Source organism: Sus scrofa, chromosome 2, assembly GCF_054392235.1.
Source record: "Sus scrofa isolate SSC_HxYL_T2T_F1_AM1 chromosome 2, Sscrofa_HxYL_maternal_Yorkshire_Landrace_v2.0, whole genome shotgun sequence".
Classification (NCBI taxonomy): Eukaryota; Metazoa; Chordata; class Mammalia; order Artiodactyla; family Suidae; genus Sus; species Sus scrofa.
Genome location: NC_139384.1, coordinates 11267471 through 11285978, shown reverse-complemented (window position 1 = coordinate 11285978; position 18508 = coordinate 11267471). Strand labels below are relative to the sequence as shown.

Here is an 18508-nt window from a genome sequence, read left to right as displayed (position 1 = left end):
GATATTTTGCAAATCTTTTTTTAGGTTACTTGACATTCTTTTTATTTTTTTAGCCTTATTAAGTTATAGTTTATATACAAAAAACTGCGCATGTTTAATGTGTGCATATGACCCAATACCATATCCAAGGTACTAAGCATATCCGTCACCTCCAAAATGTCCTTTGTGTTCTTTTGTGGGGTTTTGTTTTAGATTTTTGGTGAAAATGCTTAACATGAGATCTGTCCTGTAAACATATTTTCAAGTGTACAATACTGTATTTATTAACTATATATACTCCGCTGTAGAGCAGATCTCTTAGAATTTACTCACCTCGCATAACAAAAACGCTATACCCATAAATCCCCATGTAACTTGACTGCACATTCAAATCACCTGGGGAACTTTTATTACTAAATCCTAATGCACTGAACAACAAATCAGAATGTGTTGAGAGCTGGATGGACATCAACAGGGTTTGAAGATTCCCAGAGATTCCAAAGTAGGGCAAAGTTTGGAAACCATGGCTTCTCTCCAGCTGAATGGAAGACAGGTGGATTCTTAGCTGTTTTTGCATTCGACCTGCTGTAGTGTCTCCTGTTCTACAGCCCATGGAGGATACTGCTGTGAACCCACGCAAAGAGGAAATGAGGTCTTAGTATTGTTACAAAAATTGTTCTGAGGTCACAGACCCCCTCCAAGGGTCTCAAGAACTCCTGGAGGTTCCTGGATCAACTTTGAGAACAGCTGCCTTATGTTATACTGCCTTCCACTCACTGGATACCTGGGAACTACCAGTGATGGGACCTCTCTTGGCTCACTGAATGGTCACGACCGCCCTCAGACACAGGTATGACTAGCCTGTCTCACAGTCTCACAGACGTTAACACCAATGTTCAAAGCAGTTCACTTTTCTAAGACCACAAAAGGGAGAGGGACTTAGAACCAGGATTTGAAGTGAGAACCCCCAGCTCCAAATCCCATTTGCCTCTATTCTTCCGGCATAGGAAAACTCAGCACATTCAAAGAAATCAACTAGCATGCTTTCATTTCTGCTATAAGCTGGAAGGAGCAAGGCCTATAGATGCATAAGTGAGGGCAGAGGGTGGGGGGGGGGTGCCGTTCCCATGAAAAACACTTGGCAGCTGAGTGAGGTTCTAATGGGTGGTGGCTGAGATATATTTAAGGGTGAGAGGCCTGTCACCTAATAGTAAGGGCTTTTATGTCAGACCTAGATTTAAATGTCCACTTAGCAATTTTTTTTTTTTCAGTCTGTGTTTGCAGCATGCAGAAGTTCCTGGGCTAGGGATCAAACCGAGCCACAGCAGTAACCCAAGCCACAGCAGTGGCAATGCCGAGTCTTTAACTGCTAGGCCACCAGGGAACTCCTAGTTTTGCAATTTCAAGCTAAATGATTTGAACAAATAATTTAATCTTTTGAGCTTTAAATTCCTAACTAAAATGTAATATTAACACCTACCTAATGGGTTTACTGTGAGCTTAAATGAAACATGTGATTCTATTAGTGCTCAGAAATTAATAATCACTTAGAAAATAGTAGGTTTTCTTTAAAATTTATAACTGAAGTTTTTCTTACTATATCTTTACTATGTGACTTTGAGCCAGCTTCCCCCAAAGTTCCCCCTGAACTTTGGTTTCCATAATTATAAAACAGAATCAATACACAGTATGATAGGTGTCATATGGACAGTGCTTAGCATATAAGCATATATTCAACTAATGCTATTTTTTTTTTAGGTAAAGGAGTCCCTCCAAACAGAGAGGAGAGCTCATAAACTATAAAGCTTTAAAGTACTTGAATTTATATTTTCCTTCATAGTAGTTATTTTTATAAATACAATATGGAGATTTTTCCAACTTACAGCAAAGTTCTCTTTGCAATAAGATCTTTAGTTTCACCTCTGAGGCACCTGCATCTCCCTTACCAATTCTCTGAAACCAAAACCCTCCAATGCCAGATGATTCTGGGTGTCAACGCCTTGCTGAACAGTTGGGAACCCATCATAATATTCCTGATAATGGGTAGCACTGGGATAACCATCTGGATACGAAATAGAACCACAAAGGACCACTGGCTCTCACAGCACCGCAGAGAACACAGCGGTCAGAGAACATACAGAAAACATTCTGGGGACATACAGATCAAGCGATAGCTGAGTAAGGCAGGGACATGAACGATTATGATGCAGAATGTAGTTCTCATAAGAGAAGCCAGATGTCTCAAGGATTAAAAAAAAAAAAAAAAAAAAAAGGGGCATTAGGAAGTGGAGGGAATAAAAGACAAATTTCTATGACGCAAATATTAGCAATAAAAGATTAGTTAATAAACTTTAATGCAGACTTTAAGAAAGAGATCATCCTTTGGAGAGGGGAAAGGTAATGACAAGAGGCTAAATCCAGAGAGAGAAATTTTAAATGTGTCATCGACCTAGTAAAACATGCTCAAATATTATGTGGGGGGGGAGGGGAGAATAAAAGGTGAAATAATGAAAGTTCCACTGACAAATCCAAACTGTAGGAGGATTTCAACACAGTCAAACACTGAAAGGTCAAATCAATCCAAACTGGCAAAGACAAAGTGAAAGTTTATTTATATAAATTAAAATTCAAGGTGACTTGGGAGGAATCAAACATAGAGGCCCTTCAGTGATCTCATGGGCCACAAAAAACAGACTTGCAAATACCCCAAGACATACCTGGGCAAAACAGGGCCTACACAGAGGAAAAACACAACAAACTAGGCAGTGAGACCCCACCCCAATCCTCAGTGATGCCATATGTTCACCAAGTTTGGACCCCACTCTCCTGCTTACTAAGACCAAGGCTCCTAACCACCTATCACCTGGGACTCAAACCTCACAATCATCCACACCTCAGACCCTACCACCAACCACTCAAGCGCCTCAGCAGATACTCAAAGACCCACAACCAGAGTCTTACATGAATGTCAGGACTTTTGTTCCCATGCCTCTCCTCTCTCTAGCATTCATGACAGGTGACTGCAGGGCTTCTACCTGTGCACTCCTGATGAAAGCAAGTTCTCTATTCAAATGACAGCCTGTTCCGCTCATGAGCTACTCCAATGGTGGGGAGATGGCACTGTTCTCTACGTTGCCCCCACATCAGCCTCTCCAGAACGACTTCACCCATTGGTTCCAACCCTCTCGTTCCAAACCATCTAAAAGGAAAAAGAGGCAGAGGGAGAAAGAGCAAAGAGAGGACAGAGAGAGTGAGAGAGAAGATATAAAGGAAGCTCAGGTTCAGCAGTCGGGCTGCCATATTCCAGCCCTGTAGGCAGACAATTACCTAACTACAGCCTGGGTCTCTAATGAAATAAAGAAATGGACAAGAAAGTTTTAAAAAGCAAGAAAAAAATCCAAACTATGAACATAAAGGTTGTATACAGTGGAGCAGGGGGTACAATATCTTTGAGCAAAACTTTCTTAGATTCCTCTCCTAAGTATTTGCTCTCCTGGCCACCAGCTTCCTCAATTTCCTCAGTTGATCTAGCACTGGGCTTGCCAGCCACACCACCCCAGCCCAAACGGAAAAGAGAGAGGACCCAAGGGGTACTAGACAGATGATGGGAAAAGGTGGACTTGTAGTTGTAAAAGTGCTCTTTCTTTTTTTTCTTTTTCTTTTCTTTTTTTTTTTTTTTTTTTTTTTTGTCTTTTTAGGGCTGCACCCTCAGCATGTGGAGTTTCCCAGGCTAGGGGTCGAATCGGAGCTATAGCTGCTGACCTACACCACAGCCACAGCAACGTGGGATCCAAGCCGCATTTGTGACCTACACCACAGCTCAGGGCAATGCCGGATACTCAGCCCACTGAACAAGGCCAGAGATCAAACCTTTGTCCCCACGGATGCTAGACAGATTCGTTTCCGCTGAGCCACACCTCGGGAACTCCAAAAGTGCTATTTCGATGTACATCCCCAAATGTGGAACTCTTGCCTCAAGCTTCTGGGGACGTGTTCTACTAAATTTTTAACCATTTCTACTAAATTCTACACAAGACATACATGGTCCCACTAGAACCCTCAGTGCAGGCAAATGAGGCTGATCTTTGAGAAGGATACATACAACACCTATTCTTGAAACTCTCTGCATGGATGCCTCCTTCCCACCTACCCACTCCTAAAAGTAATGACAAAAGGTAAAAGTCCTAGCAACCCATCTTGGGAGAATTTCTAGAGCCCTTTTTGCCCTTGGGGACCCACCATCCACACCTGCTTACAGGGTGGGGGCTGCAAAGTTCTTCTAATTAAGGCAGCGTAAAGTACGCCTGGCAGTCCCCTGGGATCTTTTTTCAAGAAGTGAAACCTCCTGGTAAGGCAGAAACTTTTTTTTGTATATCCTCTGGCTCTGATTAAGTGTGTATTAAACTAAAGCAATTAGGGTGAAGCCCAAGGTGGCAGAAGTCACTGATTTCCTGTCACCTGGTATCTATCAGAGATCCTAGGCCTGGCCCATCTCACTCACCCGCTGGGCACTGCTCGCTTCCAAACTGAACTCAGCAGCAAGCATCTACACCAGCCCTTGAGCCTTAAGACCTTGGAGACTCAGGTAAGGAATCAATTTGCTTTGTTTATGTGACTAAAAGGGAGCGGCAGATAAGGCGTAGGATGGTCTTAGAGACTGGAGATTCTCGGTTTGAATTCTAGGGCTTCCCTGATCGGGTATTCTGATAGTGTCATCATTTGAGAAGGGGCCCATGACACTGAGGCTTGCTGCCCACCTACTGCTTTAACCACTCACTCTCTCTCTCACGAATGATAATGGCCATCAACTGGGAGTCAATCTACAAAAGTATCAGATTGCAGCATGTAGACTAAAGCTTGGCTACTCACCTGCTGGGCTCAGTGAGACCTGAGCTCTACCATCTACAAGCCATAGAACCTCAGGCAAGGTATTAAACCTCTCTTCCTCAGTTGCCTCATCTATAAGATGGGGGCAATAGTAACAGTCACTGCATTATGAAGAGTAAATAAGCTAGATCTGGAAGCTCTTAGAGCTGGCTTGTACCAAATAGGAAGACAACTGGTCAAGGCTATAATGAAAATAACTCCATCTCGCTTTATATACTTCTTCCTCCAAAGATAAACTACTAAATGTGAACACTACTAAATGTTGTTAAGCCTCTCAGGCTAATATTTTCTGGATGGGATTGGTGGACACTAAACCAAGCACAAAATCCGGCCCCAAATCCATCACAGAAGTCTAGACAAAGATGACTTTTAACCCCGACATCACTGTTTCCTGAAACCAGTATATAAGGTTCCTTTTCTGTTTTTCATAAAATGGCTTGATCTCACGGATCTTCAAGTGAGGTGAAGCATCACCTTTTGGTCCAAGATCCTGAGCATTTGTAAACTTCCCCAGAGGAAGTAGTTCAATTTACTGTTTACTGAGCTCATAATACATAGGAAAACAGGTTCCCTAGGTAATCCCAGTAGGGCATTGCTTAAAGGAATTTACATTCCACTAGAGGAAATTAACAACATGACAGGAGAAGGAAAACCCTTGGTGACAAGTAAGGAATGCAAAGAGCTATAGGCTCTGAAGGAGAATTCCTTGCCAGGAAGAGACTCAGGTGATATGAATGTCTGATGGGCAGTTGGCCTGAACGTGAAGGGGGAGGGGGTGGGAGGAGAAGCATGTCAAAGGTGAGAAGGTTGAAAGAAGAAGGCAGGAGCCTTGTCCAGACCAATGGCTCCGGTGGGGAGTAGTGGGGTCTGAGCTTAAGAAACTATGCAGAGGCTGGGAGGGGCCAGGTGAAGGGTTTCTCTGGCAGGTAATGACAGATCAGGGGTGAGTTCAAGTTCAGGGAGAGTGTAACTTCAGCAGGGATTTGGGGAGTCTGATCTAGCAGCCTTGCAGAGGATAGATTAGAAAAGATGGGATGGAAGGCAGCAAGACAAGCTTTCTGTGCTAAACCAGGAGGGGAAATGAGAGGAGAGGAAATGAGAATCAAAGTGCCATGAGGGTGGCACTGGAAGTAAAAAAAAAAAAAAAGTGTGCACCTGCAAAATAAGATACTTTACAGGGGGAGAGATGGCATGACTTGGCCATTGGTTCCACGTGGAAGATGGAGGAGCCAGAGAGGAATATGGTTCCAACTTTTTAAGCCTAGGTGACAGGGAAACAGACACGAAGCCACCTGAGGGAGGACGCCTGGCACACAATCTCTGAAGAGATCAGGTTCAACTGAGTAGCTCTGGCAGGACCTAGCTGCCAAGAGTCAAGGAGTGAGTGAGTGGTGAGGAAGTGGAGGAAGAAGGTGGTACCTAAGCTTTTAAGAAGCCGGGGGTGCAGGGATGGAGACTGGGCAGTGGTTGGGACAGTTTAAGAAATGGGGCTTTGGAACTGGGGGGAAATGCAGCACATTTTAATCATAAAAAATTTCCAGTAATAATAATAATTTTTTGAGAATTTTATAGTTTATAAATTGTAAATTATCTCACGTTCTCCAAACAATACTCTGAATAGAGAGATCAGACCCTAAAGGTAGAAAGCAACCAAGCTGGGGCAAGCTCTTTCCGATACATACCACCACAAGCAGAGTAAGACTGAAGAAGCAGTTTCTTTGAAGGACTGACATCTTGGTGGAGGGAGACAGGTGGAGGAGCACAGTCCGAGAGGAAGGAAGTAAGAACATTCTTCCTCAGAGATAAGCGCACAGGAGGCCACAAGGGATAAAAATGCAAAACTATTCTGAGTGGCAAAGGAGGAAGTTGAGGTAACAAAAGCTAGGCAGCTTTGAACTTCTCAGTAAAGGATGGAATTACTGGACCTAAAAGTCATTATTCAAACCAAAACCCATAAAGGCTATGAGATCTGTCTTCTTCAGTGGATAGACACAGAAACAGTGGTGCCTTTTAAAAATCAACAGAGATTTGCAGAAGTTGTTATAATAAAATGGAGCAGTGTCTGATAAACTGAGTTACGATTTCATAGTTCAGTGAGAAGAAAATTCTATTATGGTCACATTTTGACCAATGTGGTCACTAACCACTACAAGGGTAATCAACTAGTCATTGAGCATAACTTCATGTTGGAAAACACCCAGTTGGAGCAAAGAGTCATTGTGAACAATTAAATTTAAAAAAATGTATAGGATAAGGCTACAAGAATCTACAATATCCTTAAGAGTGTGTGTTGGAGTTCTCAAACGGCACAGCAGGTTAAGGATCCAATGTTGTCACTGTTGTGGCTCAGGTCGCTGCTGTGGTTTAAGTGCCGGCCCTGGAACTTCTACAAGCTGCGGGCATAGCCAAAAAAAAAAAAAAAAAAAAAAAAAAAATCTGTAATTTAGTTTTACATAGTCCCATAGAATGAAAAATTTCTTTACCCAATCAGTCTACAACCACCTGATGGGTGCGTGTGCGCGCGCGAGTGTGTGTGTGTGTGTGTGTGTGTGTGTGTGTGTGATTATATATAAGGAGAGATTATCTCCCTGAAAAATGAAGTAATATATAGAAACAAGCATGTTTGTGTTTATAAATTACTATTTTACAATAATATATGTTGAAGACTTAGTAGAAATGTAGTTGCCATAGTGAGACATCACTTTATTTTTTTTAATTTTTTTTTTTGCTTTTTTAAGCCCGTACCCATGGCATACGGAAGTTCCCAGGCCAGGGGTCGAATTGCCAGCCTATACCACAGCCACAGCCACACGGATTCTTAACCCACTGAGCGAGACCAGGGACTGAACTTCCATCCTCATGGATACCAGTAGGGTTCATTACCGCTGAGCCACAATGAGAACTCCGTGAGATATCATTTTAAAAGAAATAAAATATTCCCCTCCAGTGGTCATTTCTGCCATTAGTCATTGCAGACACAGCCTGATTAGGATTTGTTTACCTGAAAGCTTTACCCTACCAATAATACAGACACAGCTTTAGGCAGGTGGAAAATAGGAGAAATTAAAACAGGGATGGTCTAGTCACCTCCTTCTGCCCTAATAACTGATGACCTCTGCTCTTTAAGTTGTCCTTATTGAAATGAATCCTGGAGATGGATATGGTGACTCTCAGCTCATTTTGTACTTACCACGGGGAAAGTAATTAACCTCTCAGAACCCCCATTTCCACACTTGCAAAGTGACAAAGTGCCCATTTAGTAAGGAAGGTGTGGGTAGAGCTGGGACTGGATACACAACCCTCCTGGCACAGAGTGAGCTCAGTGAATGACTCTATCCATGTGCTCCAACCCAGCGGGCAGCAGAAAGAGCACCAGGGTGTTCTCGTTGTGGCTCAGTGCAAACGAATCTGACTGGCATCTATGAGGACACGGGTTCGATCCCTGGCCTCACTCAGTGGGTTCAGGATCCATCGTTGCTGTGATCTGTGGTGTAGCTCACAGACGCCACTTGGATCTTGTGTTGCCGTGGTGTAGGCTGGCAGCTACAGCTCTGATTCGACCCCTAGCCTGGGAACCTCCTGATGCCGTGGGTGCGGCCCTAAAAAAGAAAAAAAGAGACAAAAAATAAAAAGAAAAAAGGAAGAAAGAGCATCAGCCTCAGAGGCCTGGAGTCTGCCTTCTGGTTTGGCGCCGTCATTGAGTGGAAGGTCTTTAACAAAGCACACCCCATCCATGGGCTATAGTTTCCTCATTTGTAAAATGAACAGAAAGGTTTCTGAGGTTCTTACTGGCCCTAAAAATTCTCCCTGGTGACCAGAATCAGTCTGTAAACTCCTTAGTGGTCTCTATTAGTGTATTACCTTTCGGTGGTAGCCCTGTGAGGTGGTTTGGGGTGCAAAGCAGGTCTCTAGGACCACATGACAGCTGGTAATCCTGAGCTGGGGCAAAATCAATGTGAAGCGCCTACAGCCTCCTCTCTTCCCCTTTAGCCACAGCCCAGAAAGATATTCTGTTTTCAGCTGGTTTATAGGCATCCAAACTGCACATCTGTTTGAAGGAGATGGAAAAGACTGATAAATGAAAGGCTGAATTCCTATTCCCCAAGGAGGACAAAGCAGCCTGGTACCACAGATACCTTGTCAGCTAGGTCAATGCTCTCATTTTTAAAGTCTGATGGTCATGTAACTTTGAACAGGTTACCTAACTTCTCCACGCCATTGTTTTCCTTTCTACAAAACAGGGGCAATGGTTCATCCCTTTTCTACACTCTGAGGCTCAGATGAGATGCCAGATGAGAAATATCTCTGTTACCAGAAAGTGGGTATAGATGTAAGGCCTGGGATACTCCCAAGCACCTGTCCTACAGCACACCTTCGGGTGCCCGGCCCTGTGTGCCTTCAGGAAGACAAGCAAGCTGGACAGACAGCCTTGGTCGCCAAGGCCTCTTACATGACTTACAGTCAATAAAGACAAGACCATGGAGTTCCCTGGTGGCTCGGTGGGTTAAGGATCTGGCACTGACACTAGTGTGGCTAGGGTCACTGCTGTGGCATGGGTTGGATCCTTGATGTGGGTTCGACCCCTCGCCTGAGAACTTCGTGTGCCTTGAAAATGGCCAAAAAAAACAAAAAACAAAAAACAAAATAACCAAGACCAAAGTTGTGTCCCTAAAGAGAAATTTCCGGGGCCCAGGAAAGACCCAATAGAATTCATGTAAGTAAATGAGATAAAGAAATGAATACCAAAGAGAATCATAAGATGAAGAGTTGAACAGTCTTAAAATTTTAGAGCTGGAAAGGGACATTTCTATTTAAAAATGAATATATCAGGAATCCTAACAACAAATAGTATTTACTACTTTCTCCCTGTGTACCAGGCAGTTACGCATATGTTAACTTACTTATTTCTCACATGTCTGTGAAAGGGGGAATTCTCTCATTTTTCAGATGGAAAAAAAATAGAAACTAATACCCACAAAGGTATTATAATGTAAAGTAATATAAAGAACAAGAACATCAGAAAAAGTAGCTAATAATTTTTCAGACATGGGTGCTTCACAAACATTTACTTTTTCAATAATACTTAGGAAAAACTACTAAATCTGGACATAATTTTAAATACTGAACAGGGGAGAAGAAGGTTTCTGCTTTGACAGAATTTATATTCTAAGAGTTCCCATTGTGGCTCAGCTGATTAAGTACCCAACTAGCATCCCTGAGGATGCAGGTGCGATCCCTGGCCTCATTCAGTGGGTTAAGGAGCCAGTGTTGCTGCAAGTTGCGGCATAGACTGCAGATGTGGCTCAGATCCCGAGTTGCTGTGGCTGTGGCGTAGGCTGGCAGCTGCAGCTCCAATTCAACCCCTAGTCTGGAAAGTTCCATATGCTGCAAGTGTGGTTCTAAAAAAGAAAAAAAAAAGAATATTGGCAGGGATCCTCGAGCCCACATATTCTTGCCTGAGACGCCCTTCTGGGTCCTCAGAACTCACCAGCAGGCCTTGCCTCAGGCCCAAAGCCACTAGGAAGAGGCTGTGACTGCCACCAGTGACACCCACTGAGAGAATACAGACGGAAGCATTCAGATGCATGACCAGATAAGAGACTGCTGAAAACCCTGTCCTCTCTCCTCAGTTTATGTTTTGTTTTATTTTTAGGAGTTTTGAGGGTGAAATGACGACGCCCAGAAACTCAATGATTGGAGCTTTCCCAGCAGATCCTGTGAAAGGTCCCATTGCCATGCAACCTGTCCCCAAACTAATTCCCAGGAGGGTGCCTTCGATGGTTGGCCCTACACAAAGCTTCTTCATGAGGGAATCTAAGGCTTTGGGGGTAAGTCAGGTGCCTTCCATTCTACATCCTAGGGATCCCCTGGCCTAAGAAGCAGATGCCGTAGGCCAGGTATGGAATTCAATCCAACCTGAAGGCATCTGATCCAACCTGAGGTGTTCTTTGTGTCTGACAGTGGCCCAAATCAGGGATGTAGAGAGAAATCGCCACGGTGAAATCGCCATGGTGTGCCCTGTCTTGATTTTGAGGCTTACGTAGTTAGGGGCCTCCCCTCCCAGTTCGCCACAGCATCCCAGGTATACCTGCCTTGGAAATGGCCCAGGTGGTGGGGAAAATGGATCTGAACAAGACAGAGGTCCTGGCGCCTTCACGGTCTGCTCTGGGCGTTTTACATAGCCACACCCAGGTCGGGAGCCAGCGCGTGCAGCCTCACCCTCTCTCTCTGACTTGATGATAAGGTTGGTTGACCCATCGGTGCCCTGTTCTCTCCACAGGCTGTCCAGATCATGAACGGGCTCTTCCACATGACCCTGGGCAGCCTCCTGTTGTTCCACATGGAGGTCTATGCACCCATCTGTGTAACTTTGTGGTACCCTCTCTGGGGAGGCCTTCTGGTGAGTAAAAACAACCAACCATTGGGGGAGGATGCAGACAAAAGTTTTTTTTTTTTTAAATCACAGACATATACCAGATTATTTCTAAAGAGCAGATTAACTCCAAAGAGCAATTCCATAAATTAAAAAAAAAAAAAAAGCAAGGAAGGAAAACTAAAAAAACTTTTAAATTTACAGTGTGAGTACTAACTGAAACAGAAACATGAGTTCTGCCTCTGGTCTTATATTCCTCATCACAGCTCCCAGTTAGTTGAAAAAGGCATGGATTGAAGGTGCTTGAGCCTGAATAATGGAGAAATAGGACTGCTGAAAAAAATGAATGAATCCAGGAAAAATGGCTGGGTAGTTTAGTGAAAGTGGTTGAGGGTATGGCTAGATTTTTTACAACTAGTTCTTGCGATGTTAAAAAATGATCTCCCCCTCTGCTGCTTCTCCCACCTCTCCCCACCCCCTTTCCCACCCACCACCTCTCTTTTTACAGTATATCATTTCTGGATCATTCCTGGCAGCAGCGGAGAAAAGCCCCAGGAAGAGTTTGGCAAGTAATCGTATGTCCTTCTTTCCCATACATCAGAGAAGGATCCATTTTCTCAGCTGAAAACAAGGATCCTTGAAGACCTCTGGAGTCACAGGAGCACTGAGTTTTCTCTTAGCCCTAAAAAGCAAAGGATCCTCTGCGATGCTGCTGTGATTTGATTCATAAAAACTATGGACGTGAGATCTACCCGAAACATGTCCGTGAAAACAGGGTTGAAGGCACATGGATGAAAAGCATACTCATGGTCTTAGGAATGAGATGCTGTCTACAAAAGCTGTGCCACTTCTCTCAGACCAGCATTTAGCAAGAGTGTGTAACCAAGGCTGTGATTGGCTCATGTCCTAGCTAACCTTGAGCTGTAACCTCAAACAAGTCAGTCTACCGCTATGTACCTCTGTGTTTTCGCCTAAACACGGAAATAACAGTCCTTGCTACCATATGCAATTGTCCTGAGAATAAAATGGACTAATATATATATATATACACACACACACACATGAAGGCGACTCAGAGTCCGTAAAGGGCTACCGTGCTCTCATTCATATAACCTCCTGGGACACGTTCACACCTAGAAGGAACTCCTCATTTCGGCGCGGGTCAAGAGCTTATCAGCAAGCTTCCTCCTTCAACTTTTTTACACTTACCAAGCTGTAACTAATTCGAGTCATTTCCAAAGTCAGTGAGGGACCAAGAAGACTGAGAGGGCTCTCTCTAGAGGTGTTCTGATAAACTCAGTTTAGGGGGGGAAAAAAAACCAAAACTGTTTATGGAAATCAAGTTGTAGTTACTCTCCAAATACAGCCAGTCCTACTGACTTGCCATCTGTAAGTCATATGACCAGGGGTGAAATATGTGTGTCTTAAGGTAATCGTCAATGACCCCTTGCCATTATATGGTCCTTATCACATAGACCTTCCTGTTTCAACCTTTTATCATCCCCGGCAAAGTAGAACATTCACACTGACATATGCTCTTCTTACCTATGCTACCCAGAGACATCAGCCCTAACTGTGTTCTGAAAGATGGTTCACCGGGACTGATTGCAACTTATATCAATAGGAAGCAGGTGTCACTATTTGCTTGTTTCCATTTGAAGATACAGACCTAGACGGTCCTATCTGCTCTTTTCTTATCTATATACACAGAACCATCCTGCTTCACTGTGATAGAAGAACCTCCTTCTCTCTTTTCCTTCTCTCTTCTGATGCAGAAAGATATAATCTGAATACGATTTATCTCCATTTATTCAACAATTGTGTACTGAACACCTCCTAGGATGGTGGCAATGACAGTGAAGGGAAATACAGGGATCACTCCTAGAATATCTTGTTGATAAACTGGCTGGATGCTGGTGGCATAAATGACATGGGGAAGATGGAGAAAGAAACATATGGAGACTTGAAGGTTTTTTATTTTACAGAGACAAGGAGATTAAAAACAACAGAGAGAAGCAGGATTTAGTATGATTTGGGTGTAGTACCTTTTTGAGTCAGGGGAATAGGATCTGTAATTCTTTCCCAGTTTATATTCTGCAGCTGGGAATTGATCTCAGTTAATAAATCTTTACATCTCTATTTCAGGTCAAAGCAAGGATGGTAATGAACTCATTGAGCCTCTTTGCTGCTATTTCCGGAATAATTTTTTTGATCATGGACATATTTAATATTACTATTTCCCACTTTTTTAAAATGGAGAATCTGAACCTTATTAAAACTCCCACGCCTTATATTAACATATACGACTGTGAACCAGCTAACCTCGCTGAGAAAAACTCTCTATCTATGCGATACTGTGAAAGCATGCGAGCTGTGTTCTTGGTAAGTGTGAAACTGGATTTACTTTCAGGGAGGAGGTATGGCATTTTTCTTCTCCACTCTGGATCCAGACTGTCTGTTGCTGCTACTTGTTGCCTATATGTCTTTGAGCAAGAACTTTAACCACACTGTGTCTCAATTTCTTCAGCTGTAAAATGGGGACGGTAACAGTATAGTGCTGTTTGGAGGGATGAGTTAATACATGCAAAGCACTTAGAGCAGTGCCTGGTACATAGAAAGTGCTACTTAACTGTTTGCTCAAACATTTATTATTATTATTAATGAAATTAACATTTATTATTATTACTATTTTAAGATGGACAATGAAGAACATAAGTTGCAATGAATATCTTTTGCCTTAAGGAGATTTTAGTGTTTTTGAACTTGAAGGGAAAAAAAATGAATCTGCCAAGTACGGAGAGGTTTTCTTGGTCTGATATATACTACCTGAAGCTGGATACAATTTAATTTGGGACTCAGTAATTGTTCTTGCCTACACAGAATTGATTCTTCACTACTGCCTTACTTTCTGTCAGCAACATGTACTAACTATCCTGTGTGCCAGGAGTTTTCTAAGAGTTAGGGTTGGTTATACAGATACTAGTAGTTCTCTCAGTCATTATTCCCACAAAAAAATAATTTTTTTACATGCTACAGTTTATCTCTCTGATTTTTTTTTTATTTTTTAAAAAACAGTATGGTTGATTGGCAATGTTGTGCCAAGTTCTGCTGTACAGCAAAGTGACCCAGTCATACATACACATACGTCCCTTTGCTTGTATTATCTTCCATCACAGTCTACCCCAAGAGACTGGCTATCAGAACTAATCTTTTAATCACTTAATTTTAGTCACTGGTCCTTTACTGAGCACCAATCACCTTCTTACATTTTCACCCTCATTTTTCTATTCCTCAGAGCACTTTTGCAGTGATGCTGATCTTTGCCTTCCTCCAGAAATTTGTGACAGCTGGCACGGTTGAAAATGAATGGAAAAAAATGTGCTCCAGACCCAAAGCTGTAAGTAGTGGTCATGCTGCTCACAACCTCCCTCTAGGAAAATCACACCTACAAAGGATTCTATATGGCGAGTGTAACCTGACAAGTCTTTGCAACTGGGAGCATCATGAAAAATGATCATGGCATATTTCTGGAAAGCAGAAACTACCAGTAATGGGGGGAAATGTCAAAAGTTTAAAGATTAGACAAAGGGGGATTCCCCATCATGGATCAGTGGAAATGAATCTGACCAGTATCCATGAGGACACAGGTTCAATCCCTGGCCTTGCTCAGTGGGTTCAGGATCTGGCGTTGCCGTAAGCTGTGGTGTAGGTCACAGACATGGCTCGGATTGCTGTGGCTGTGGTGTGGGCCAGCAGCTGTAGCTCTGATTCGACCCCTAGCCTGGGACCCTCCACATGCCGTGGATATGCTCCTCCCTCCCCACAAAAAAAAAAGGTTAAACAAAGGATCCAGTTCTATGACATGCGCATCCTCTTACAAACCTTGAGTTAAGCTTCATTCAGTCATCCTTCTTGATTTCAAGATTCCATAGCTGATTTATAAAAGCAGGATGGATGAAGACTGAAGGCCGATTAAAGCCACTAGTTCTTCTACTTCATTTCTCAGTATTCCCTTCTTCAGCGCCCTTTCCATCTAATCCCTCTTCCAAAACAAGAGGTTCAAAGAGGCTCCACAGTTGGGAGATATGAATATCCCACCACAGAACATTAACTTTGGAAGAGAATTTAGAAATCATCGTGAATTCCTTCTGTTTGCAAATGAGAAGATAGGATTAGCGAGAGAAAACTACTTTCCCAAGTACATTTCCAATAAAGGCCAATCAAAACTACAATCTAAATTCCTCTACTGTACTATGTGATTATTCCAAAAAAAGTGGCAAAATTGGCTGGCCTTGAGAAAGAGCCTTGATAAGTGAGTTGATAAGGATCTGTGCACCTAGGAAAGCAATCCTGGTACCTGGAAGCACAGAGAAAATGGCATAGCATAAAAACTAGGAGGTATTTTATATTTGTATAGATTATTGAGAAATGTGCCAATGATGAAGGTCAAGAAAACTTTGTTCGATTTTGTGTTCTAGAATGTGGTTCTCCTGTCGGCTGAAGAAAAAAAAGAACAGGCCATTGAAATAAAAGAAGAAGTAGTCGAGCAGACTGAAATACCTTCCCAACCAAAGAATGAAGAAGAGATTGAAATTATTCCAGTCCAAGAAGAAGAAGAAGAAGAAGAAGAAGAAACAGAAATAAACTTTCCAGAGCCTCCCCAAGATGAGGAATCTTCACCAATAGAAAACGACAGTGCCCCTTAAACTATTTTTTTTTCTATTTTATGTTTCCTCTTCTTTTAAGCATTAGTGCCTGCAGCTTACAAGAGACATACTTGCCCCTATTTCTGGAGGCACTTTGCATGTATCCTCCATGTCTCTCTCTGGTCTTTGCATGGAGTGGCCACAGCTCCCTTCTCCCGCCCTCATTGAGAGTATGATTATAGGCCATTGTAGCAGGTTGTGTCGTCATGCTTCTTGTTTAGGGCAGCTTTCTTACATTTAAAAAAAATGGGGGGGGCGCTGAATAAGGGCTGCAGTATATGATTTGGATAAGGTCTAGTAGTAGCAAGATTAGCAGTAGTAGTTTTGTTTTTTGTTTTTTGTTTTTTTCATTTCTTCCCCCTGCAGTGGGAAGACTCCACATCAGATGAAAAATATAAGCGACTGCTCCATGCCATCTCTAAACTATCTTTAGTTCCTTCCACATCTACATTTTTCATGGAGTCTCTTTTGCACCACTATTTTCAGGAAAGTAAAAAAATAATAATAATGAGGTCCAATAAAGAACCTATGCCATCTATTTTTTTGTGGGGTTGACATTATGTGGCTCCCACACCACATCAGGGGGGCACTAAGTGGCCAGCCCTCAGCCCTGTCTTCATACAAACAGCACCTCTTATATATGGACACATATCTGTATGTGTTAACTTTCCCTAACATATGCTCTAGGCTCTTGGTTGCACTGTCTACCTACTTTTAGCCTTTAGAGAAGACAAGAAAGAATGAAAGAAAAAAATGCCATAATGAGCCCCCAAATCATAAATGATAATCAATACTTGTATCTGTAAAATATTTTCTAGTTCACATAGTATTTTTTCAAATAATTGCAATTGATCTTCCATGATCAAGGAAAAAAAAAATATCCCTACCCCTATTTACAAATGTTCAAAGAGGCTACATAACTCATAAGAAAGTAAAGGTAGTTTGTCAATGGTCACAGCCAGGAATCTTGAGAGCCTCGTTTCATACCCAGATCTTCTTACTCAAATGCTATCCTGTCTGAAATAACCAAACTGCCTATCTGATGTCTGCATAAACTACTACAGGTTTCATCAAGCACCTACTCTCTGATCAGCATGAAACAGGTGTTGAGAGACACAAAATTGTTAGCGATCAGGTTTTTACCCATTGGTAACAAAAAGACTTAGACCTTCAAAAAGCATTAATATATAATAAGCTGACAGAGTATATAATGCAGACACTAAGAGCTACAGACATTCTGAGAAAGAGAATCATGCTTGGAAATAACATAATCACTTACAAGGCCAAACGAAAGGCTTGGAAATAATATAATCACTTACAAGGCCAAACGTTAGGGAATAGCCGCCCCACTTGTCAATTCTTGTTCATGCTTCAAGATACAGTATCCTACATAGAAAGAATGCTAACCTAGGAAGATGTCGCTGTAATCGATCAACTGCATTTGAGCACTTGTGATCTGTTGAGTGCCACCAGATCCTGCCAGGTGTATAGACATCCTAAGTTCCACTCCCTGGGAAATTTCCACTTTGCTATGGACCCCCAGCAGAAGATATTTCTTGTGACTCGAAAAAAAAGGGGTGGAAGATTTCTTTGTCTATGTAAAGTCCTAAAAAATGGCTTTAAATGAATAAAACAATGTGTGTTCTTGTCTGCAACAGATGATTTTGTCACGGTGTTTCCCTAATTTTCTTTACTCTTGTAACAGGTTTGACCACAGGAGGCTCCTACAGCCTTAAGATCATATTCACATAACCGCGACCTGGGTTTGAACTGTAAGATTTCAGGACATCAAATATTCATGTCAACATATTCCTACACACACACATACATTCTCAAGGAGATTTTCCATGGAATGGGACATTAATAATGTATTCCTCCCTGTCTGCACTCCAGAACGTGACTGGAATATCTGCAGGTGGACCAGGCCCAGGCCCTGCCTTGGACTTGGGGAACACGAAGAGAATGTGGCCATGGCAGGTTCAATGCAAAATTCCGTGAGAAAACCCTCAAAAGAGACACGATTGTATTTCTATCTCATTTTCTTTCCACTTCTGAAATATCTCTGAGGATCCCTCTCCAAACCCACGGTTTCCTTAAGAATTTTAATTTATTTTATTCACTTTCATGATTTCAAATAATTACTTCTTACTGACCTCACATAACTCTTTATGAGACACTGTTGATGTCTGCGCTTAAAAAAAGAATGAAAATCCTTGCTATGCACAAGTGACAGTGTTCAGTCTCCTGAAATATACATGTAACCAAGTCACTGTACTGTACAGCAGAAATTAGCACAACACTGAAAACCAACTATAATTTAAAAAAAAATGAGGCATAGGAAGGTCTAAGAGAATCGGGGGGTGGGGGGAAGGAAAATCCTTGCTATGTCCCCACTTATCCCTAGGGCAATTTCTTCATAATAGGGTGTGTGACCACCCCAGTTTTCCTGGAGTGAGAGATTTCCTGGGATGCAGGACTTTCAGTGCTAAAAACCAGATAGTCCAAACCAGGATAGTGGATTGTCCTAGTTCAATACATAATTTTACCCAGCTGCAATCACTGC

The 18508-nt window shown here is 42.4% G+C and overlaps 1 protein-coding gene and 1 long non-coding RNA gene across 2 annotated transcripts in view; one reads left to right on the top strand and one right to left on the bottom strand.

Moving 5' to 3' along the window:
* The window catches only part of LOC146405096 (uncharacterized), a 142123-nt gene that overhangs the window by 76762 nt on the left and 46853 nt on the right, over positions 1–18508 (bottom strand). The gene's annotated exons all lie outside the window — the stretch shown is intronic.
* MS4A1 (membrane spanning 4-domains A1) lies at positions 4373–17604 on the top strand. Its single transcript, NM_001243394.2, is given in 8 exon segments — positions 4373–4564; positions 10520–10694; positions 11147–11266; positions 11748–11804; positions 13385–13621; positions 14535–14636; positions 15718–17227; positions 17268–17604. Coding segments are annotated over 6 exon segments (903 nt in total). The 5' UTR covers positions 4373–4564; positions 10520–10535; the 3' UTR covers positions 15946–17227; positions 17268–17604.